Source organism: Spea bombifrons, chromosome 3 (assembly GCF_027358695.1).
Source record: "Spea bombifrons isolate aSpeBom1 chromosome 3, aSpeBom1.2.pri, whole genome shotgun sequence".
NCBI classification, from domain to species: domain Eukaryota; kingdom Metazoa; phylum Chordata; class Amphibia; order Anura; family Pelobatidae; genus Spea; species Spea bombifrons.
In genome coordinates, this window is record NC_071089.1 from 62,295,028 (window position 1) to 62,320,049 (window position 25,022).

Below are 25,022 nucleotides of genomic sequence, written 5' to 3' on the forward strand. Positions count from 1 at the left end.
GCAGATGAGGCCCACGATACTGTCAAACAGCATAGTAATCACACAGTCAGTGCTTCCCTGCTAGTAACATGATAAAATAGGCATTGATTCTGCTGGAATTGAGTGAGGCAAGAACTGGACCATATTGTTTACACACAATCAGAAATGGTGGCCACTGTGAAAAGTTTGTTGCAGGATAGGCATAGAATATTCTCTAAATAACAGCTTTTATTCTTTGACTGCATGGGTTTTGTCATCTGTCATATGCCCCCCCCCATCCCAAGCATTAAGCTAAGTAAAGGGGAATATTCAAACAGGGCAAGCTGTAAGCATTTGTTAATAAATTAGGAGCTCAGAAATATCAGTGCTAGATGTAGTATTGAATAAATCAGAAGTCCTCACGCACATATCCCATGAAGTACTAAAGTTGTGCGACTAAGCTTGCCAAACAATCCACAGGCCCCCCCCCCCCGAAGGATTAAAAACTGTCCAACTGTGAAAAGAAACCACGCATGTTCCCATAAGATGAAAAAGATGGTCCATGTATGAAAACCAAACATGCTATCTATTGTGGCTCTAATAAAACTAATGAGGGCGGAAACCTTGTCTGTGGGGAATTTTTGGTGACACATGTAAAAAACTTCGGTTGCATGTACAACAATGTGCATTTTTACAGTTGAAGAAATTTGTACAGTATGTATTTACGTTATCTACATGCACTTCAACTTCACAGCAAGAGTGGCATAGAATACCTACACAAAGGAGACAGCATTCATGCAAGTAACCTAACTCCTCAATATAATAGTGGATACAATTCAAACTCATTCTAGGATTATATTTAGGGCTTCTTGAAACTACTAGGTGATGGATGGTGAAAGCATGGCCCCTTGTATCATTAGCTAGAAAGCACCCACCACCTCTTTTATCTGATTTCTTTTTGCGCTTCTTTTTCTTCATCTCTCCTAATCAACTCTGCTGCGACTCAATCTTGGCAAAACTGGTGAAAACAAAATTGTAATCATTGAACTGGGCGAACTGGCGGTCAAGACGTCTGAAGCGATCAATCTTCTGAGCACAGCTGAAAGCTGCACGACATTTGGAGCTCTGGAATAAAAAAAAGGGATAAATTGGATGGATACTTTGATAATTAACACTAACAGCACTATAAGATCTTAAATGCTGCAAGCACATGGATAAAGTAAAAACCGTACCTGATTAACAAAGAGGGTTGTCACAAACTTCCTTGGCTTGAAAACTTCCACAACTTTACTGATCAGATCATCATAACTTGTCTGAGATACGTTAGTTTCAAAACTAACATATGAGAACTCTGGCTCTGGAGTGATGTGGATAGTCCAGTAAGTTCCCTGAGAAATAGGCGGGAAAAAAACAATCGAGTTTTACAGGGACGTCAAACAGTTCTATGACTAAAGCTTTCTTCCATCATCAAGACTTGTCAGGAAACATAAGTGGTAAATGAAACACTGCAACACTACGGACAGTACCTTATAGTAAGCATAAGATGCTGGTCTTTCCATAAGATTCAAAAGAGATTAAGATTTTTACCCCATGGAACAGCTCGATAAGGAGAATAAAGGCCATGCGTTAGACAAACCAAGAGTTTAAAACGGCACTGATTTGTAGTCTGGCTGTGTTCAAGGCTTTTATTCTCCACTTAAACTGAGCTTTTCCATGCAGTGAAAAACACTGAGCAGTGCTGATCTAGGCATGCATAGATTTACGTGTTGGGTTTTATGATTTTCACCATGACTGCACACTGAAGGTGAGATCATTTAAGCAATTTGTACTACAGAACAGGCCCAATTAATTAATTGCCCTGCAGGATGGACAGAAAAGACTTGTAAGCCTTGTAATGCAAACATAAAAGGGGACCAAGGACTTTCTATAGAGGTTCATTAGGAAGCTTAACTTACATCTGATTTCATCCCATTCATTGAATAGCCACAAGGACTGAACAGTGTAGCATCAATGACAGAACCTGGTATCAGGTCACAAATTCCACTCATCTGAAAGAAAAGCCGAAAAACAAGTCAGTTTGACAATTTTGCAGTCTCAACACTTGCTTTCTGCGTATTTAAGCCTTAAGACGCAATTCAACTTACACGAGTGACATCATTTGCAGTAACACCGTCTTTCATGTAGAACTGGTCCATTACTTCTGGGTTAAGCTCACTCATCAGAATTTCCAGTGTCTGATCTGGTTGATTGATTAAAAACCCCTCTGGAACATCCAGAGTGTATAGGTACCTATAAAAGAAGAGTTTGTGAAACAGCTGCAGCTAATCCCACTTTCTATCATATGGACTGTGTTGTACCGTTTTAACTTGATCAAACAATTGATACTCAAATTAGGTAATCATGAGAATCAGTAAATAACCGCGTGCAGTCAGCTTTCACAGTTTTTTTTTTAATCAAGAAGACTTATACATTAAATTCCCTTGAAAAGCAGATATACTTATGCACAAAATCTGCAGTAAGACTCACCAGCAATCAGAATTCATACGTCCCATGCAATAAGCTGCTCCATCTGTAAAGAGACGACAGTAAATCAATTGTACTTTTGGCTCTTCCAGCATGCAGGAAATCAAGTAATGTTTGGAGAGAAAGTGTAACAGTGCATAGTTAAATGCACTGAGACAATTCTGTACTTACAAAAGTTACTTTTTAATAATTCAAACTTCGCATTTCATGGTTCTCTCCATCCAGTATAGCACAGGGATCGCAATCCCTAAAGACAAATAACATTAAAAAACTACAAGCCATGCTATTTAGAAAAATTACTTACTTGGGAAAATTTCATTTAGGAACTCTACTTCTTCCTGGAAATTTCTGTGTGGGTATTCCTGATGGTCTGGTTTCATGAAATTTTTTCGTGAATAAAAAAAGTTCTGAACAAAAAAAAACAGGAAAAACAGGTTGTATAAGCCAAGTTTCAGCAAAACTGAATAGTTTCCAAGGAGTAAACTCTTTTACTTGGGTAAAAAAAAAAAAAAAATATATATATATATAATTTCCACTTAATCAAAGTAAAGAACATTTTCTTTTTAACCGAGTAACCAAGACATACATCACTAACTTTAATTGCTACACTTAGTGTTACCAGGATATCAGGGTTATCAGGATATCAGACAAGGCAATTTCCAGGAATATTTATGTATATTTTAATGGCGTCATGACAATTACAACAGTGATGTCTCCATGTGCCAAGCTTTTATAAAGGAACCACAATGCAGAGCTGTGTAACTTTGCTCCTTTCACCGGGACGGGGCACATAACCCACCCTGCTCAATTGTGGATCCAGACGCCTGTGCAAAAGCTGCAGACAATGTATGTCTTCTGACAGGCAGTGCTGCCTACAAGAAAGTAAATCAAGGGCATTTCTATGTGGAAAGACAAATCACTGACGCACACACTATTTGCTTCAGCGATAAGGTACAAAAATACAGATTAAGAGTGAAAGAAAGTCAATGAAAAAAATAAATCTGGAGAAATGTATCAACGCTAAAAGATTACTTACTTGAATGTCATCAAACCCACAGTACTCCCTAGCGAGCTCTAACAGGGGAACCAGTGCTTGCAGTAAGAGGGTGGTGCCGCATGTCTTCAAAATGAAACGTCTCTTGGAGACAAACATGCTACTCTCACTGTTGGAGAAGGAAAGAATACAAGCGTCAATGGCACTGCATATAAATGCTACTATTAACATAGCCTATGAGAAAACCTAAAAGTTAAAATCCTTAATATCTCGCAAAGGAAAAAAAAAACCCTCTTTAAAAAGGGAACTTTATACTGGAAGCCCTCTCCAATCCTAAAATGCATGAAATGATTGATTGCTCCCGTTCATACATTGCGTAGAAAGAAAGAAATGCCCCCAAACATCTTATCTGAAGATGTGCTGAAGAGTTAGCATGTACCATGCCAGCCCATCGCCAGGCAGTGGGAAATCCTTATAAGAATGGAGTCTTAGCCCCTGGGTGGTTTTCCTCAGAAACATTTTAGCAGAAGCCTGCTGGGCTACTTAATAACCATGTAGCAGTTAAACATATAAAGCCCTTTTCTAGGATCTCTCTGCGATTACACAGAATTAAACACACAAAGAAATCCATCAACATAGTGAAGAAAACAAGCTGTTCCTATCATACGATGCCATTGTTACACGCTCCACATTACTAATCCGGCCCGGGATTTAATTATAGCGCATGGGAGACACTCTACCGTGTAGTTCTAGCATCTAAATTTGAAACAGCGACTTTGCTAAAATGTATTACATTTAAATTTGCACTCTACCATTCAAAAGTGCACCAAGCTAGTCAGCGGTTTACACTATGAGTAAACTAAGAGGGTTAGAATATTTAACCGTATGATCTAGGCTTTAACAGCTTTGTGGCAAGAACAGAATCATTTTGACAAATCCATAGAGTGGCCTGGGCGAAGTGAAGGTCACAGGGGAAAATAACTATTAATCAGCACTTGCAGATTATTGCACACAGTGTCAGAAGTTTCTAATTAAGATCAGCATTATTTTAGCTTTAACACAAACATGGAATCTTACCTGAGTACATAAGCTTCCTGCTTGTCAGTTTTTGTTACGCTGATGATCAAACAATGCACATTCTCCAAAAGTTTGTCCCACTCAAACCTGCAATAGAACAGAAAACATCCACAAGAGTTAATGATAAAGAACTGAGTCTTACGAAAGGTTTTCAAATGACAGCTACAGACAGAAACGACAGCTGAATGCAAAGTAGAGCAGGGTTGTTGGGGAGCAGCCTGGCTGTGTTTTAAAATGAAATGCTTTGCTTAACCGATAGGTCCCAAAGGGGCAGAATATATGTCTGCATTAGAGGAGATCAAACATTTACTCAGGAAATAAGCATTGCTACCCAAATCTGGAGACTTCTGTTCCAATATTAAACTATTTCCAGAGGTTTACTGCCTATAGAATATACTTTGTTTTAACGCATTACATTAAAGTTTATTCCTGTGACGTTAAAGAGACAGTTACAGGCATTTTGCCATAAAGATTCCATTTGTCTACACAACCTAGCCTTCGTTAAAAATCTAGCTAGCATCTGTGGCATATTTTTTATCAATCCTGAACCACAGACAAGCATGAGGTGCTTATATCGCACCCCACAGAAAATGCGTATCAAACATTCCTCTTTGTTCATATGCACTCGCGCCTTGATGTGAAGAGCGGCACAGATAGCAGTACGTGTTAACGTTCTTAGCCTTCATTCACCAACCTACATTTAAATGAATCGCTTCATGGCGTATGCACGGCAATCTTCCAAATCATAAGCAGGGAATCATGTGGTAGAACAAGGATGTGAACACTTACCGTATTTGCTTACCGAGACAACTCACATTTAAAACCTTTACCGTTTTCCTTGGGAAAGCCAGCTTTTGTACATTTACAGTGCAGTCCAAGATGTCGGTGCTTGGCACACCATGAACCCATTTACTTAGTAAAGGTGGTACGTGCGAATTATGTAAACAATTAATCTGCCTAACATCACTATGCAGCCAGCGCCAAGCATTATAAAGGGCAAGGCTATCAGCACAAGTTGTTCAACTCTTGAGGAAATGGATTTAGTTTCTACTTTTCAGATATTCTGAATGAGACTTGAGTTTTCAGGGAAGTAAATACTCCTCCCCAATGTAAAGGGTTAAGCAAACCCTGCAAAGGTTTTGAAGGAAGCGCATTCCTTAGATTAAAGGGAGCCAGTGAGCCTGCGCTGATTGAAAGCACTGGTAGCGAAACACTAAGTAGAAAAGGAAAGCCCTGTGAAGTAACTATTTACTTATGTCAGTTCCTCGCTACGCACTTATGGTTACAATGTACAAGTTAATACTTCTCTTGTACAGATCATCTAAACTACATAAAAAAAATCTCACAGGTAGAGGATGGAAAATCAGCCAGCCATGTTGTAGTTACTGCAGAGACAGTATATCCTCATGACTGCCGCCAGGAGCACTGCGACACAGGAAAAAAAAAATATCCCTTTGTGATATGAGCAAATGGAGAAACCCCCATGTACGTCGCAGCAAGATCTAAGGCTCCTGGTACACAGATGCACTTTCTTAAACATGGATGCTTTATCATGTTGATGTTTCTTAAGTGTTACCAGATTGATAATGAATATATTGGTTTTAAAGCGCAAATCAAACTGGGTAAAGGGCAGAAGCCTCCCATTTATTTGAATGAAACGCAAAAGCTATGGAATCGGTTGTCCTGGTTAGTATAATGGATAAGGATCCAAAAGCCTTTCTAGAATCCGGAAAGAACGGACTCCCCCTTATAAGGGTAATCTGAGAGGCCATCTGGCAACGTGTGCAAACCAAGCATGGAGTGAGCATGCAAATTCACTGCGGTGAGCCCCACCCTCTACATACATTTAGGACACATCACAATTCACACCTGATAGCGTCATCTCCTGTTATATGTTTAAGTTCATAGAAATAAACGTTAAACCATGCGTGATCATGGCAAACTACTATTTTAATGCATTTTCTCTCATTGATGCCATCTGTACTGTACGCACAATGACTGGCATTACTTTAAAGCAATCATTTGATTTGATATACACCAGCAAGTAGAGCGCCTTAATGATTTTTGGGCAACAAAGCCTTAAGCATATAATCACACGACGCTAAAGCTTGCCAAAAAAAAAAAGATATATTGAAATGCGTGTGTAAAAGAAACACACAAAGCAAATAAGCTTTTCAGGACCTCGTGAGACACGATTTGTTGGAAAGTCAATCGGCTTTAATAGAGCATGTTGACAGAGAATTACTATACATTCCGATAAAATGACAGGGAAGGGACGAGAATCACCAACAATCCCGAAGGAAATAGAGAATCTATCGGAAGAGCTGATGTCTCGAGAGCTTATATGACGTTATAGCTTTCTATGCAGATGTGGATGAGACTGCATGTTAGGGCGTTAAAACTCTACTACAGAGAACGTGAAACGCATAGAAGGGCTGAAGCGGACAGACCCGTCTCCCAAGCCTGCTCCATGGAGTCCGCCAAGGAGGGGGTGTCAGCGCTCGGCAACTGCCTTCCCCTCCCCCTCCAGAGACAGCTGCATACGGGCTGCCAAAGGTACTGCAAGCATGTCCGCCCTGCCCAACCCGCTGTCTAAGCAATGCGTGCGGTCAGAGGAGCCGTACCCCCTCACGCAGACTACAGGGGCCTTTACTGAACACATCCCTTTACCAGCCTAAGCGTGATGTGTGTGCGCCATGTCCCAGCCACATGGCTTTAAAGTGACACCCCATGCCATAAGGGGAGCAGCACAATCCGCAGCAAGGCGTGACCTTGAGCCTCCCCATTTCAACGGTTCCCACAAAAAATACCCCCTTTCCACCTTAACCGGCTGTTCACAGATATAACGAATCGATATTTCTATGTACAGCTCTTAACATAGCTCCCTGATGTCCCTTAATCATGACTACGCATCTACTTTTTTTCCCCCGCTCGGCCCCCCATTCATTCTCGCCTCTCCCCACCGCCCACACGCCGGCCATGGCGCCCCTAATTTCTCACCTTGGGATGTCTCGGAGATCCCCGGAACCTTTGCTCTCGTCCTGTTGGCTGAACCAGACCTCCAACAGCTTCTCGGTGCCCTCAAAGAAGTGCGCGGAGCTCTCCATTACCTTTTCTCCCGGGGTCGCGGGACACTCACCGACAACGCAGAAAAAATTATATATATATAGCTATATAACCAAAAAAAATTTAAAAGGAAAAAAATAGAAATCTACTCCTCCCACGGCGGTCAGAACTTTCTTTTTAAAAAACTGTTAAATTAACTACTCGGAAATATTTCTTAAATAATTTCCGTCGCTTTGGATAGAAATTTTAAAGATTTTTCGGAAAATTATGCAGAATGACGAATTTTGGGTGTCCTCGTGTATTTGATGGATAACGAGTTTCTCCGGTACAGTCTATTTTATGTTTTCCCGTTTTATCGTTTCCCTTGTTACAGAGAACGAGATTGAGCGAGCGCTAGCTAATATCGCCGGCCATACTGTGTAGAGCGAGGAATGTGCGCTCAGACATGCATTTTATATGCGGTGCGTCAGAAGCGGTGACGTAACCCGTACGGGATTGGCTTGTAACCGTCGCGGTAGAAGGGTCGCCTCCTCATGTAGCCCGTCATTCTTCCAACGAGCTTATAAGACAGGCTAACGCAAGAACAGGGGCGTGGCTTCATGCTCACTGCCCCAACCCTTACCCTGCAACCCCCCTGTCACGTTTCTAGTGCACAATCGTTCCATGCGCACGTGAGGTCTTGAAAACGATTGGACAGTCTCTGCCCGCCTATTTGCGCCCCCTCCCGCCCGATTGGTTCCCTTCTCCCGTTACGAAGTCTTGGCTCACGTGAACCAGGATTCTTAACATCGTTTTTTTGTGAGAAGCTAACGCTACGCCAACTGAATATAAAAATATGTCTGTCAAGTATCCATAATAACATTTAAATAGGATAGATACTAAATTATTCCTTTTGTAAGTGCCCTGAATTCTGAGGACAAAAAAATAAATACATATCCTCTGGAGATGAAAACCAAGGCCCTTTTCTTCCAGTGTGTTTTAATATTACTTTATAGTATTGTCAGTTTTAAGGTTACTGGTAAATTTGCTTTCCCCTGTTACTGTGCTGTTCAATTTGTGGCATAAATGTAACGAGTCATTTTGCAGTTGGTGAAAATGTTAGTTTTGCAAGGAGGAAGGTTTTCAGAAGCAAGCCAGATATTTGCTCGGTACGGTTACAGCATTAAGATACTAGACAAATATAGCGCAAGATTATTAATAATGTGTATTAATAATGTGCTTTAAACTGGGAGGAGGAGATTATGGAGCCGGGCAGGAATGGAGATATAGAGGCGGTCCCAGCACGTTATTGACATATGTGCGGCTACGTGTTACGTTTTCACGCTCACATAGCATGTGGATGGCATTTCCTGTCGTCGGCCGCATGCTGCAGCACCCACTCTGCCACTAGTACATAGTGTGCCAGATGGCCAGTTTGGGTCCGCTATGGAGTTCCTGCAGAATGCCTCCATGCATTTGTAAAAGAACCACTTGAAAAGAGACCATGGTATTTTGCTAGTATTGATCAACCTTCTATCCCCTTCGTTACCCTATAGACATACAGGTGCGTCCACAAAAGCTGTCACAAGGTTATCTTTAGGACATCTCCCTGCCTTTGCATGGGAGATCAGACTGTCTGTTGATGCCTGGACTCGCCCCTGTCGCTAGAAGCCAGCACTGATGGTTTCCTGCTAAACAATTGTGTGTAACAATGCGAGCCCTGGTACACATAAGCTCTGTGTAGGAGAGATTCCCCCCCCCGCTGGCTGATTGCAACGCAACATTTCTCCCTCTCCCCACAATGGTAAAAAGTAAAAAATAAAAAGAAGCCCTGACATGCCATTGCCCTAGCACTACAGGTAATCGTCCACCCTGTTTCCTACCCTCTTAACCTGAGTATTAAAAATACATTAAAAAAATATATGGTATTATGTGTGGGATGGTGCGTCCAAACAACTTGATCAGTAGCACCTACTGTGTAGAAGAAATTCTAAGCAAAATTCCAAAAAAATGTTTTTACACACTAGCACTATTTTTTGTGTGTCTTTTTGTCTACGGTCTCAAATGAAAACCCTATCTTTCCTAGAAAACAAGAAACTGCACCAACACACGGTAAAAAAAAATGGCAAAACATAGGTACTAAAAAAAAACCTTGGAACCAAAACAGTTAAAGTACATGACTATGGTGCAATAACCTGCCATGATGCCCAGGCTTACTACATATCAGTTACCGAGCAATTCAATCTCCAGGACACCAGAGGGATGTTATAGTATGTATAGGCCAGATACACCTATCTCCAACATTAAGGTGTAGGAATAGCCAAGAGGAAGGTTGGGGATGGAGTTTGCGTTTAGTTGTGCTGGGTGGTATGGAGGCCCAGACTGGGGTCCACTAAATACATTGGTACTCTCCCGCAGCTTGAGTATTTACAGAAAGAAGGACAGAGCCCATTTCTAGAGTATGACCACTGATGACACATCTTAATATTTCCGGTCATGTGACAGGGATAGCTAGTAAGAAGCTCCTTCTGTAGTCACATGGCACAGTCGGCAAGAGTGGAAGCTGCGGGGCTGTCTGCAGACTTACTCCTTCAGGATCTCCCAACCAGGAAGCTGCAGCTACAGAAAAATATACCGTACTTTACAGATATGAGCTTGGATCTGTATTTATGGATGTCAGTGAGCGTTATTCACTAAAAGGAGAATTGACAGGGTGAATCTTCTGCAGTGTGGGCTTCCCGAGTTGTATTAATTAACCACCTGCTGATGGATCTCAGACACCTTTAGTCCCTTACATGGACCAGTAAATGAAACAAATAGGTTAGTGTAGATAGATAGGTCAGATAAATCAGAAGTCCTCTCTTGACCTCTAGGGAATACAGGTTTGTCTCCTTGGCATTCTTGGGTGCTGAGCATAAAGCTCGAGTAGCATGGAAAAAGGAAACCCTGTCGGGGAGAAATTCCGGAGATAAGCACAGTACTACACTATCATCCAAAATGTGCAGAAAAGGAGGACAAGGAAACAGGGCTTGTAGTTCACAAACTCACCTGGCATAATGCAACTTTAATGTAAGGAAGAAAGGGAAGGAAGATTCAACTGGCTCGAATGAAGGCATAGTCAGATGCATGAAAACCAGAGTGAAATCCCAAGGAGTTACATGGTTCTGAGCTGGAGGTCTAAGTCTGGCCAATGCATATCTCTTCCTTGTAGCTAGCTTTCTACTTGGGTGGACTGGAAGTCGAAGAGGTAAACAAATTGACATCTGTATCAGATCTGCATACCACACTCTTCTCGGCCAATCTGGGGCAATGAGAATGACATCTGCCAGATCCATTCTGATTTCCCTGATTACTCTGGAAAGAAGCAGGAATTGAGGAAAGATGTATCCTGGTCGGACAAACCAATTCAGAGTGAGGGCATCCAGAGCTAGGGGTTTTTCTTCCCAGGATAGGGTGAAGAAAAAAAAAACAACTTGAGCTTCAGGCCCTATAGGTTCAGTGGTGCATAGAAAGACAGGTTCCTGGACCTATAGATGCAGACTCCTTTCCTCTAGACGAATCTGATGTCTGCTCAAGTAGTCCATCTAAATATTTAGGGAACACTGGATGTGAACGGCTATCATAGTGCAGAGATAGCTTTCTGGCCAATGTGAACATAAGGGCTGCCAGAAGTCCCAATGGAAAGCTCCTTTTACCACAACAGGCCTGTTCCCTGATGGAATCAATATTTCCTTGTTAAATATTAGCCAGGTCTTCCAGACTGCCATCAAAATGTCTAATACCCAACGATCCATAGTGATGGACTCCCAGACCTGACTTACTGTCCAATCAATCTTCAAGGCTTTTACAAATACATCCTCACAGAGGAAAGGAATTCCATACAGTCTATTCTTGAAGCAGAATAAGCCGACCATATTTCTGGCCGCAATATGAATGGACTCAATAGCTGCATCCCAAAGAAAGTCCATAAAAGACAACATTTTTGCAAGATTAATCCAGCCACAGTGGATTTAAACGCTTTCCTCACTGCCCCTTCATCCTTCCTGTCCATGGGATCAGAGAAGCGGTTTTGTCCACAGCAGCACTAATCCTAGGCAGCTGTGAAAGGGTGTTTGTCTCTTGTCTGAGTACACCTTCTTCATCTGACGAGAAGGCTTCATAAAATGGACCCTCATGGTTAGAGGCAGAAGAGCTGAGATACAGTTTATGGACACTGGCTGGAGAAGCAGGAATTGGGTCCCTAAACAGTTCAAAAGTATTCTGGAGCTTGGCACTTAATCAATTCAAAAATAAAATCACTGCCAACATCTTTGCTTATCTGGAACAGGAGAAGAGCAGATCTGGGACTTGGAATCACTCAGGGCTTCATGCCAAGAGCTTAGATGTTGAGGAGGTTTCCTTGGAGTTATCTCCAACATGCTTCTCAGCCATGAATCAGTACTTCCCCATAAAACGGCATCTGATAATCACCAGTGCACACCATCGTGAGTGAAGACGCTTCATAAGGCCTACTGTGTGAGAACGAGAAAGACCTCTGATAGTGGAGTGGAGGAGAGTACAGCCAGCCCACGGGAGCTCACTTCCATTTGCAACAGAATGAAGAGGTGCCCACTCAAGGCCCCATACAACAGGAAAAAGTCTGAGTAGTTTCTCAGGAGACTGCCCATGGCTCCAACACTACCTGCCTGGAAATGTAGTAATCCTACTGAGCAGCCAATGACTTGTTCTGTACATTACATTACATTTATTTATAAAGCGCTGGCCGATTCTGCAGCGCTGAAAGGGACCCTTTATCTGATCTTGATCTGCCCCTTCATCTGGACAGCAGAAGAGCTTCTTTCTATGAGCAGATCATTTATAGAAAGAATAAAAGACTAACAAAAGAATGACCATTGGCAATATTTGTAAACTTGAGTGTGCACAAATATTTTTTAAGTGGGGAGTAGTTACACAGATTTGTAGCTGTAGCTTGAAACTGGTTTTTATCTTTGCTGTGGACTGCAACAAGGTTTTCTACTGTGTACATGTTGGGTAGAATTGCCAGGTGAAAAAGAAGTTATAACCAAGTACGGGGTGGCGACACAGCCCTTGTGCAGGGTAACCAGAGCCAGTATTTCGCTGTGACTGCTTTTAATAACTCATCAACCCAGACACGCACAGAAGAGAATTCATTTTAGCTAGCTCACACATCTCCCTTTTCAAAGAGCTGAACTCTTCTGAGCAATAATCTTGCGCTCATACTTTACATAAAAAGTGTTATGAATCAGAATTCCATGCTGTTTAAGGACTGTTGTATTGATTTCGGGGTTTGATTAGACCATCGCCCATTCTGTTAAAGTGAATTAGTTGCTTCTAGGTCCAAATATTTATTTAAAAAAAGTATAATTTTTACCCAGTTCAATCTAGAACAGAGAGTGTTAATTTATTTAAAACATTGTAGAACAGGAACTTTTACTCTTGGAGGAGAGGCGTAAAAGAAACAATTAGTACAACACCATGAATTTAACCTTTGAACAAGACAATCAAAATATTGTCAAACGCAAAGCAGATAAGGGAGGATGTGTTGTATATAATCCTTCAAAAGTATTCAATAATTTTAAGATTTTCTTTTAATTTTGCCTTCTCTAAAGGCATTATAACAGAAACAGATAGAGATACAATAAATGTTTTGTGGAACACCCTAGTGTTCCCAATCTCCCCAAGATCCACAAAAACCTTGAGGGATCTGAGGATTTGAGATCTAGATTTTTTTTTGCAAAGGGAATACCCATGGAAATAGAGATAGGAATACCCTTTTAGAAATGGTCCCATTATACATTGTCTAGAAAAGCCTGTTCTTTACATTACATTTCTTAATTGCTTTATCCCGTAAGCACACTTCCTATTATTCTGAAAAGAAAAAAATATAAAGAAACACATTGTTTACTGTATACTGATGACTTGAATATGCTCTGAATGAATGACTCAGTTAACCATTGCTGAACGGTTCTTTGAACTGTAACCTGATCTCTGAGTCTGTGTGCTGTGCAGATGACTCACTCTAGGATCATATTACCAGTGCAGTCAATGATTCACAGACTGAGCAGTTACAAATAAATCGTTCAGTCTACTGAACTGATTCATCTGGTTCATTGAAAAGAATCTGTTCAAAAGAACAATTCATTCATGAACTGGACATCACTACTATAGAGTGGCATTGGACTGTATCCTGGATCTTCCACAATTTTCATGGCCCAAGTTGGAGCAATAGTTCTCTTTTAACATATCCCACATGAAAATCTTGGAGACTAGTGAAAAACCTTTTGGCCTACGAACACATTTTTCAAGATTTATGCCTCTTCTGGGCAATCCAATGTTTCAGAATGGGAAGCCTTTGTGCTAATGGAGGGAGACTGCTGAATGAATTCCTACGCAATGACCAATTAGCGGTCCATCCATCTTTTACATAATCTGTAAATCTCAAGTTTTGTTGCCAAGGTGCTTTCACTGCTTTCATAGAGGCTTTGTCCTTTAGACAATTTTACTATTCTGCACAGAATCCACACGGTTATAATGGCCACAATATACGTCTTCATCTGCCTGGTTTTGAACCTGGAATTTCTTATAAGGTTCTGACTTCTTGGAAAATATAGATCTCCCAAATATCAAGGTCAAAAAATAATTGAGGCCACTAAGACAGCATTTAAATTACTTGCCTCCAGATCCTATAGTGAGATGTTTCTTAATATATTGCACAGGGCATACGCTTCCCCAAATTTGAGATTCCAAATAAAACTAACTAGAAGTTCAAATTTACCATCCTTAACTTCAAGCTGTCATGCTGTTTTTGGTCATGGACCCTCATAAATCACTTTTGGCAAACATTTTACACTTACTACACACAAATGAGGTCTTATATGTAATTTGTCTATACACTGGGCCTTATTTGGTATTGAATCTCCACTGCTGGCCAAAAAGAACGTAAAGGTTTGTCTCACATTTCCCAAAAGAAATATCTTCATGACCCCCAAGGGTTTTGGGATAATATTCTTTGACTCGAGGAGTCAAAATTGGGACTTTTTGGAAGTCATGTTATATCTGGCGTAAAGCTAACACATCATTTAAAAATAAGAGCATTATAAGAACAATCAAACATGGTGGTGGTCATGTGATGGTTGTGGGCTGCTTTAAAATAAAACAAAAATAAAAACCACGAAGGGTTTGGAGTGGCCTGGTCAAAGTCCTGACAGATTGAGATGCTGTGACATGACCTTAAAAAGGCAGTTCATGCTCAAAAACCCTCCAATGTGGCTGAATTAAAACAATTCTGCCAAGCAATGCAAAATACCAATTTCCAGTTATCGTAAACACCAAGGGTGGCACAATCAGTTATTCGATTGGGGGGGCAATTACGTTTTCTTGCGAGTGATATAGGTTTTTATCAACTATTTACCGGCAATAAGTGAAGTGATCATAAAACTACATTTTGTGTTTACTCACATTGTCCTTGTCTTATATTAAAATAAGCTGGATGACCTTAAACATTTAAATGTGACAAATAAGCAAATATAGAAGAAATTAGGAAGGGGTAAAGATTTTCACAGAACTATCTGTGACACACACAGCCAGCAAGCAGCATGTTGGGTGGTGTCAGATATTTTCAAGCGGGTGCTTGCTGCCAATTGCCCTTTGGCAATTACCTCTTTTGCCCCCATAATTAAAATGATATTAGTATCCAAAAATGTATTGGATCTCCTGGGCTAATATTAAATTTACAAAACCATCTGCTAAAGATGTAAATTAATGATTGACTGCACCTCAGAAATAAGATGTACAACTATGTTAAAAGACTGTATTACCATGATTGACTCATAATATGTTGAGGAAGGCAACAAGAATCAACTTCAGGCTACTTATTAGAGGTCAAGATGCAATTATAAAGGTATAGGCCATTACTAAGCAATATTAGTTAAATCCACCAGACCCCACTGCCATTTTGAAATTTTCTGCTATTTGCCCTGATTGTCCTACAACTACTACCTTTTTTATAAAAGGTGTTATATTTTTGGTACAGTGATAATGCATACCTTCATTTCAACAGGTTAACCGAGCAGGATCCTGATAACAGTTTACTTGTTCAGCAGTCTTAACAGTAGTAAAAAAAATAAACAAACACCAACTCAAAAAGTATACAAATCAAAAAGAAACAAGTATACATTTGGCAGGCAGACTTAGACGTCACACCCAGAAAATGTGAGGTTTAGTTGAACTCAAGAGGAGTTTCCTCTCCTTTTCCTCATACCACCTTTTCTCTTGGATATTTTCCTCACAGTGATTGGACAATATTTAAGTCTCTTTCTCTGAAAAACATCCCTTGCTGGCATCCATTACCTGCACTTGAAATTTGCTCAAATTAATCTATCCTCAGTTAACGGTGGGAATTTATTAGCCATTTGCTAGAAATTCCCGGTGACTGCCCAGAGCTGTTAGTAATGCACTTCTGTTTGGAATAGACTATAGTAGTTTTATCTCACTTTTTCTGGATGGAGATAGAAATAGGGATAGCTACCCCATGTCTAAAACACAATAACTCTGCATACTGTAATGAAGATATTGGTTCCTTGGACATCCTTAATTCTGAACACCTTCAAGAACACTACACCTGATTTACTGGACCCTAGAAATCACAGTGCCTGATTGTAAACTTGCTCATTGTGTTGATCTGTGCCAGCAGGTGGTAAATGTGTATATTTTGGGAAATACTATTTGAAGCAAGAGGAACAGGTGGCAAAGCTGTAAACCATAAGCCATATCCGAACCATCAGTTTTCATTGTAGGTTAAATACAAACGCATGTATGAAAGTGTTTGATAAGCAGACTAGATTAATTGCCAGTATGAAGAGTTTGGGTGCATTCCAACACCAACTTGCAAAAGAGTGTGATTTCATAAGCACACACCTTAAAAAACCTGACATGCCCCATCAACCCCAAATATCTTGTCTTATTAATGACTCAATAATGTAATTTAAAATGTAACCAGACTCTTTGCTATGCTAAGTTATTGTAGATTTTTTTTTCTAATTTAGAAAATGTACTCTGACATTGCACAACATCTGAGTACATCACACTTCCTATATACTGCAATATAATCAGAGATTTGAATGGTTTTGTTTAGTAGATACAGAATCTTCAGTAACGTGCTGAGCTCACAATCACTTAATTTATTAACTGCCAATATGTTCTGCAATAAAACGGAGCTGCAAGCAATGAACATGCTTATTAGAGATTCACACTATTTATAGTTTAGGTTTTTATTATTATGTTATTTTATGCTGTTTTTACAATTATGTGTGCTAGATGAAATGCATAATTTTTTATTAAAATATATTGACTATATTGTAAACATATGTACTAGTTATGTCATGTTTTCCTATTATACAGAGAGCTGGAATAGGTAAGTGTATGTTCTTTGTTGAGCATTAAGTTTCTTGATTTACATTTAGTAATTTTTGTTCTAGTTTTTCATCTGTTTATATTTATATATTTCCACTATATAAGACTATGAAAAGTCTTAATCAATATTCTAAATGTTCATTATGTTATAGAACATTGAACTATGCCTGTATTTTTGCATGGACATCAGCTCGATTGGTAGAAGAGAAACTTCCTCTCCACAGAGAATCGGAGAGAATTTTCCAGGGTTCCTAGAACGTGTTTAAAAAGACATGGCCAGAACAAACGTCTACACAGTTCCTAAGAATGCATTGATGTCCTTTGGGGGACGCCTCTGTTAATGGCCATCCATGCCTTGTCCTTACATCTATTGGTCAGTCTGGTAAATGCCACTTTAGTCCAAAATGTCACTACTGTGACACCAGGGAGCTCTGGAATCTGTTTATTATGTCCTTGGCCCTGATGAGCTCATAGCTCACCCTATGGGACCACAAGTCCGAATTAACTCCCTCCAGTTAGTGTTCTCTCACAAACTTGATAGCATCTAGGTAATACCAAGGTGTGTACCAGTTGTAAGGGACATAGTTCTCCCACTTGTCCCATTTCAGGCTCCTCTGGAGAGGGAGCAAGCAAAAACGTTTCTCACATAACCTTTAGCAGTGTCAGAGTTCTATGCACAGAAAGGAGGTTCTCAGCAAAGTTGATAAATCGGGCACTCCTTTGCCACCCTCGGAAGGGTTCTTGTACATGTGGTTTATTCTCTCAATGTTTGACCCCAAGATGAAGGTGAAAATGGCCCGGGCCAAAGGCTGCAGCATGGGAAGAATCTCATTGCACAGAAACAGAACTTTCCTCTCAATGAAAAGGTCTCTGAGTTTCCATAGTGCAATTTTTGGTTTGACCTTGTTCTGTCTCCCTTCCCAGCTTTTCAGGGCCATGCCATCTCCAGCTAACCAGACCCCTAGGATTTTTATGAAGTCTGCAGCGATGGTGAAAGGCACAGGGTCGGGAGATGTCCAGATGTACAACGGTCAACTGTGAGAAATACGAGATCCGAAATCAGACAAGTGCTCTCACCTACTGGTGATCTGCATAGAAGATGGTAAGGTCATCCATGTAGAGTGAGTTCTTTATTTATATTATATTTATATACTCAGCTGACTGAGTTGCAACAAAGTTAGACTACTCTGCCTTATAAATTTATCCCTTGCACTCTTTACATTAATAAAATAGATGTTAACAGATGTTAACCATAATGAAAGTGATAAAGTTTAGCACTCACCGGACAGAAGCTTAAACTTTATCTTTGTCATTTCTCTGAGGTTTCCGCTTCCTTCATAGTCCTGCTAGTTGAGGCTGTATTTTATTAATTTCTTTTCATTTTTAGTCAAAGTATTTTCCTACACATTCATTGTTCAGTGGCAAATATAATTGAATTACATGATGATGTAATTAGATATATACAAGAGAGGATGAAAATAATGTTAAACTCTGCTTATCCCACTATTAAAATATATTCCCAGCTATGCAGCATAGTTAATGACATTATAGTAATTGTACTTGGGCTTTTTTCCAAAAGGGCGAGTCATATACTCAAAAAAGCCCTGGTGTAGATAAAATGTTTTAACTTGAAAAAGCTTAGATTTTATTCTGTGCATACCATTTTTCTTTTACTGAAATCCTACACATATATATATTCATTTTATGATCTTGTTTCTAAAACACACGTTTTAAAAAGAATTATGAGAGAACTGGAAATACTACTTTAAAAAAGGGAGGAACTTTTTTTATGAACCATCCCAAAGATTATTGCACATAAACACTTAAGATTGTTGCTCCCATTTTTTTTTCTTTTTTGATTTTAACACTTATACATTCCTTACTGTCATTACTTTTTTTTTAGTGTTCTGAACAATAAAATATAGAGCCTGAGTAAAATTGCAGATCTACCAGAGACCTAGTGCTCAATTATTGAGAAGTAGCTTTTGCTTTTGCTATTATTGAAGTCCATTTTAGCAAGGCAGCCACTTATCCATGAAGTTCTCAGGTCATCTTCTAAAAACCTGAAGATTCAGGCCAGTACTTTGTTGTTATTTGGTAAGTCAGTACATTTTGGGAAGTTAAAAAGGTAGGATTCATGATAACAAATCCAGAAAAAGAAAGAATTGAAATTCAAGGTGATAGGCACCAGGGGAGGGGCTGGGTGCCTACGGCCTGGGGGGCAAGTCTAGTCAAGTGGCCCATTGTGCCACCGAATCAGCCCACCACCCATGCCCATCTTTTCCTGATTTTCTAACACATGTTGATGTAATGTGATTGGGAGTTCATCGGTACACGGGACGCCTGAAGCCACAATTTAACACGACTAATCCTTTTTAATAAAATATGCAGATTGAAAAAGATTAAATAACACAAAACCTTCACTTTTCTGCTAACTGATTTCGGGGCCTAGAAACTTTTGTCATTCATAGTGACTATAGTTCAATTTATACCTACAGAAAGTAAAGTGCCAGGAAACAGATGATCAAATACACACCAGGACAGGCTCTGCCACACCGACACCCAAACACACACACCAGGACAGGCTCTGCCACACTGACACCCAAACACACACACCAGGACAGGCTCTGCCACACCGACACCCAAACACACGCACACACTGACAGACACACGCAGTCCGACACCCAAACACACGCACACACTGACAGACAGACACACGCACACCAGGACAGGTCCTGTCACACTGACACCCAGACACACACACCAACAGCAAAACTCACATACCAGGACAGGCTCTGCCACACTGACACCCAAACACACCCACCAGGACAGGCTCTGCCACACTGACAGCCAAACACACACACCAGGACAGGCTCTGCCTCACCGACACCCAAACACACACACCAGGACAGGCTCTGCCACACTGACAGCCAAACACAAACACCAGGACAGGCTCTGCCACACCAACAGCCAAACACACACACACCAGGACAGGCTCTGCCACACCGACACCCAAACACACACGCCAGGACAGGCTCTGCCACACCAACATCCAAACAAAAGCACACACTGACAGACAGACACACGCACACCAGGACAGGTCCTGTCACAGTGACACCCAGACACACACACCAGGACAGGCTCTTCCACACCGACACCCAAACACACACACCAGGACCGGCTCTGCCACACTGACACCCAAACACACACGCCAGGACAGGCTCTGCCACACCGACAGCCAAAGACACACACCAGGACAGGCTCTGCCACACCCAAACACACACACACACCAGGACAGGCTCTGCCACACCGACACCCAAACACACACCAGGACAGGCTCTGCCACATCGACACCCAAACACACACACCAGGACAGGCTCTGCCACACCGACGGCCAAACTCACATACCAGGACAGGCTCTGTCACACTGACACCCAAACACACATACCAGGACAGGCTCTGCCACACTGACAGCCAAACACACACACCAGGACAGGCTCTGCCACACCGACGGCCAAACTCACATACCAGGACAGGCTCTGTCACACTGACACCCAAACACAAACACCAGGACAGGCTCTGCCACACCAACAGCCAAACTCACATACCAGGACAGGCTCTGCCACATCGACACCCAAACACACACACACCAGGACAGGCTCTGCCACACCGACACCCAAACACACACACCAGGACAGGTTCTGCCACACCGACACCCAAACACACGCACACACTGACAGACACACGCAGACCGACACCCAAACACACGCACACACTGACAGACAGACACACGTACACCAGGACAGGTCATGTCACACTGACACCCAGACACACACACCAGGACAGGCTCTGACACCCACCAGATGGGCTAAGCTACAACAATAATAAACAAAAAAAGTATTTTCCAAACTGCTTTGTCGTTGACCCCCTTTTTAGTGTTTTTGTCCTTTTTTGTATATATATGAGTATGAGTAGAGAAGATAGTGGGTTAATACTAATGTCAGCCTGATGGTGATAAGGTTATGCTTATGTATCTTCCCTTAGGTGGTAGTAGACTAAATCATGGGGTGTGTAGATTTAGGATTTGAAAGCATGAAATAAAGCCTGCAATTATGCTGGTGATATATAATACTTTGTAGAAATGTGGAGGAGGGGGTTACTTTTTGGGGAATGCATAAATTAAATATCATTCTGCCAAATACAAATACAGCGTTGTTCTTTTGGCAGAGAATATATATTCAATACTTGGGTGAAAAGCGGCTATCTGCTAATTAAGGATTGCATTACTTTAGGGTGATTTTATGATCTGGAAGGGATTAATATCTGAGGCCAGGCAAAAATCTACTCCAGTTTAACTGGTTCCCAAAAAGTGTGCTGTCCAGCACCAAAATCCTTGCAGATTCATGCAACTTGCACTGGGCTATCTGTATCATACTCTGCATTTTAAAGCATTATTTCCTCATAAATGGTCTGTAAAATCAGTGTGGGTTAATAAAAAACACAATAACACGTAGTAAAAAGGAACATTAAAACTGCGACAAAGGGAAAATAAGGGGAGGGTGGCATGCATTAGCTGTGATTTATCAATAGTGAACCTGTACATGTCAATGTGCTACATTAGCTCTGTAGGGAGCTCAGCTTCTCAGTGCACATTAAACCGAACACAACTTTCAGTCCGAAAGAACACAATGAAGCTGTTAATTAAAGCGTTCCCGAGGCAGTTTCCTTAACGCGTGGGAGACGATGGAGCTAAGGAATAGGGGGAAGCTCTATGCACACATGCAAAGTATGTCTGGTAACATGCCTGCATAAGGTTGATGTTAGGACCCATTAGCACAGTCTATCAACACATTAAAGAAAAAACAAAGATTGGGTCTAAAGTAGCAAATAACCGTTTAGGGCCAAGTCAGGGAACAGACCCTTATGCGGGGCCGGACTGGGGATAATGAGGCGGCCCTGGCACTAATGACATGAGTGCGGGTCAAACCCGGAGAGTTCCCAGGTATGTCAGCCACCAATCTGGCATTTGCCCGGTGTGCCAGATGGACTGCCCAATGCTTTATAAATAAATGGTAGTTTACTAGTTTACCCATTTAAAAGGGTTACAATGGATTTCTAAAACATATACTAAATATGTGATGAATTTACCTTCCTACATCTGGTGAGTCTTGTAAGTCGTTTTGTGACATGGTGGTATTACGTATGTCTTGAAAGTGTCAAAGAAAACCCATCCTGATTTCTATTTAACAAACTGGATTGTATCTCTAACACGGTTCTACTATATCCATGAATCCATGATTGGTTTCCATCAACATTGTCATGTTTATCTCTTCATACTGCATTTCTTGTTACCTGTTTAACATCGGGGGCAACCTATTGTATTTAATTTACACAATTAGTAAGTTCAGAACCCTTTTGGTTACAGTTAGGTATATTTCTTCTTGTGAGCAGCATGTAACTACAAGCCAGAATGGAAAACACACATTTAAGCAAAACGCAAAAGGATTCATATATGAATAACTTTTTTATGGAGAACAAATCCCTGCCCAATCATAATCAGTTTTATGTTGTTGGTAAAAAAAAACCAAAAATACAGTTTCTGGCTGGGTAAATAAATGGGTAGATTGTAATTTTGGTTGTGGTATGAGAAAATTGGACTGTAGTGGGTGAAGCTAGGCAGCGAGTAGGCCAAGTCCAGGACCAGATCAAAATCAGCCCTGGCACTTTAAGTATAGTGTCTGATAAAACTTAAAAACTATATGACTTAATGTAATAGTCATATAGCAATAATCATTAACTCCATCAAAAGTCTTTAAGGAAAGAACACTAAAGTGTCTTCAGGAAATGTAGAAATGTTAAGTTGAGTGACTCATAACTCTGAAGAGTTCTGTGTTTTATTATTAGATTTTATGCATCTTTATAGATTTGTTTCTACTGGTCTTTCTGTTAATCTTGTGCCCTGCTCCCTGCAGCAACTAGTGACTAAACATTCTTAGCATCAATGCGGCAGCCACCCTGGTTAGACCTGACCCAGGGAGGGGCACTCACACAAACACACACCCAGACACTCGCACTAACGCACGCACCCAGACACTCGCACCAACACAACTAGGCACTCAGCACCAAAACAGATAGACACTTGACACTAACATACACCCCCAGACACCCACACAAACATACCCAGTACTCAACAATAACACAACCAGTCACACAAATACTAACATACCCAAAGACACATGTTCACATACTAAGATCACCAGACACATGTTCACCCCCACATACACACACTCACAAACATACTCAGACGCACATACTAACATACCCAGACATAGACACATTTTCACACACTAAATACCCACATACACACACACACTAAGGTATCTAGACAGACACATGTTCACACTCTAAAATACCCACCTACACATGTACTAACACACCTAGACACAGTTTTACTAACATACCCAAAGGCACATGTTTATACTCTAACATGCCCAGATATACATGCTAACATACCCAGACACCCATTCTAACATACCCAAAGACACATATTCACTTACTAACATACCCAGACACCCATTCTAACATACTCAGGCAGACACACACTAACATACCCAGACACACTAATACCAAAGCAGACACACACACACCCAAACACACGCACATGCATACTCAGGCAGGCACACACTGACAGACATACCTAGGCAGTGACACACTGACACTCCCAGACACATATACATGCACATATACATTTACCAACATACATACCCAGACAGACAGACACTAAAATACATACCCAGGATGCCCCATTGCACCCCAACCGGATCCACCCATGGTTCCCTCCATCTACAGGAATCCAATCTTTTTTCATGCTCTGTCCTAACTAGTAGGTGTAGATTGACAAGGTTCTAAATGCAGGAAGGGATTCAACTGACTGCAAAACGGGAGCATAATTCAAAGGAGAAGAAATGAAAGAACGAGAGGCAGTAGACTAAAACTGGAGCAACAGATGCTTAGATGTAAGGGAATGTTACTTCACTGGGGGAGTGCAACAATGTTTCGTAGAAAGAGGTAGAGGATGATGCACTGGGTGAATTTAAACATGCATGAGGTTTGAATAAGAACAAAAAACAGTACCACAAAACGGTTTGGGGTTTTACTGCGGGAAAACATGGGCAGACCTGATGGGCAGAATCATTCTTATATTGAATTCTATGTTTAGATGTTTTTAAGTGTCTTGAAGGAAGAAGGATACATTATATGTGTTAGAAGTCCTGGCTGGAGGAGGCAGGGAAGCCTTTGGACATACTTGACTTATCAGCATCAATGAAAGGTGATAGTGATGGCTTCCGTCAAAGCCCCTTGTAGCAGTCCGCATAGCCAGGGCCCCAAGTATCACACAGATCTGTTTTAAGAGTCATGGGTGCAATTTCTAAGCATCAAGCATATGATATCATGAGCAACAAGTGATTGAAAGGAGTGGAACTGGTAGTTTCCAGGAAGAATGTTTGCTGTACTGATTATGGATACAAGGCAGATTATACTGGTTTCTTTTATTTATGAATGGGAAGCATTTTGTCGTGTATATGTAGTGCAGGTGGAGGATTTTTCTCACCATTTTTGTGTCAGAATGTAACTTGCTCGTGTGTAGACGAAATCACTACTGTGATGTATAGTTCTGGGAGTTATTTATTTAGTGTTTCTATAAGTTACAGGATGTCTGCTACTCTACAGACATTACATTTATTTATATAGAGCTGACAGATTCCATAGATCTATTACAAGTGGGGAGAGTGAAAAAGACACCAACACACCAATACACCATTTACAAACGTTAGGACATATAAAAGGAAAAGAGGGTCCTGCTCTTGTGCACTTACAATCTTATAAAGAGATACAGAGAGATGAGACTAATATGAAAAATACTACACAACACTGACCATAAATAAAGACCTGCAATGTCTTTCTTGTGAACAAATGTTACCGTAAGTGTATT

The 25,022-nt window shown here is 40.9% G+C and overlaps 1 protein-coding gene across 1 annotated transcript; it reads right to left on the reverse strand.

Moving 5' to 3' along the window:
- Window positions 1-939: 939 nt before the first annotated feature.
- Window positions 940-8,052, reverse strand: AMD1 (adenosylmethionine decarboxylase 1). The gene is made up of 9 exons (XM_053460057.1): window positions 7,553-8,052; window positions 4,553-4,639; window positions 3,518-3,644; window positions 2,786-2,888; window positions 2,485-2,527; window positions 2,103-2,247; window positions 1,914-2,006; window positions 1,191-1,346; window positions 940-1,083 (listed from the first exon to the last, which is right to left on the reverse strand). Exons 1-9 carry the CDS (start codon window positions 7,657-7,659, stop codon window positions 946-948), a joined length of 999 nt encoding a protein of 332 aa, XP_053316032.1. The 5' UTR covers window positions 7,660-8,052; the 3' UTR covers window positions 940-945.
- Window positions 8,053-25,022: the final 16,970 nt, after the last annotated feature.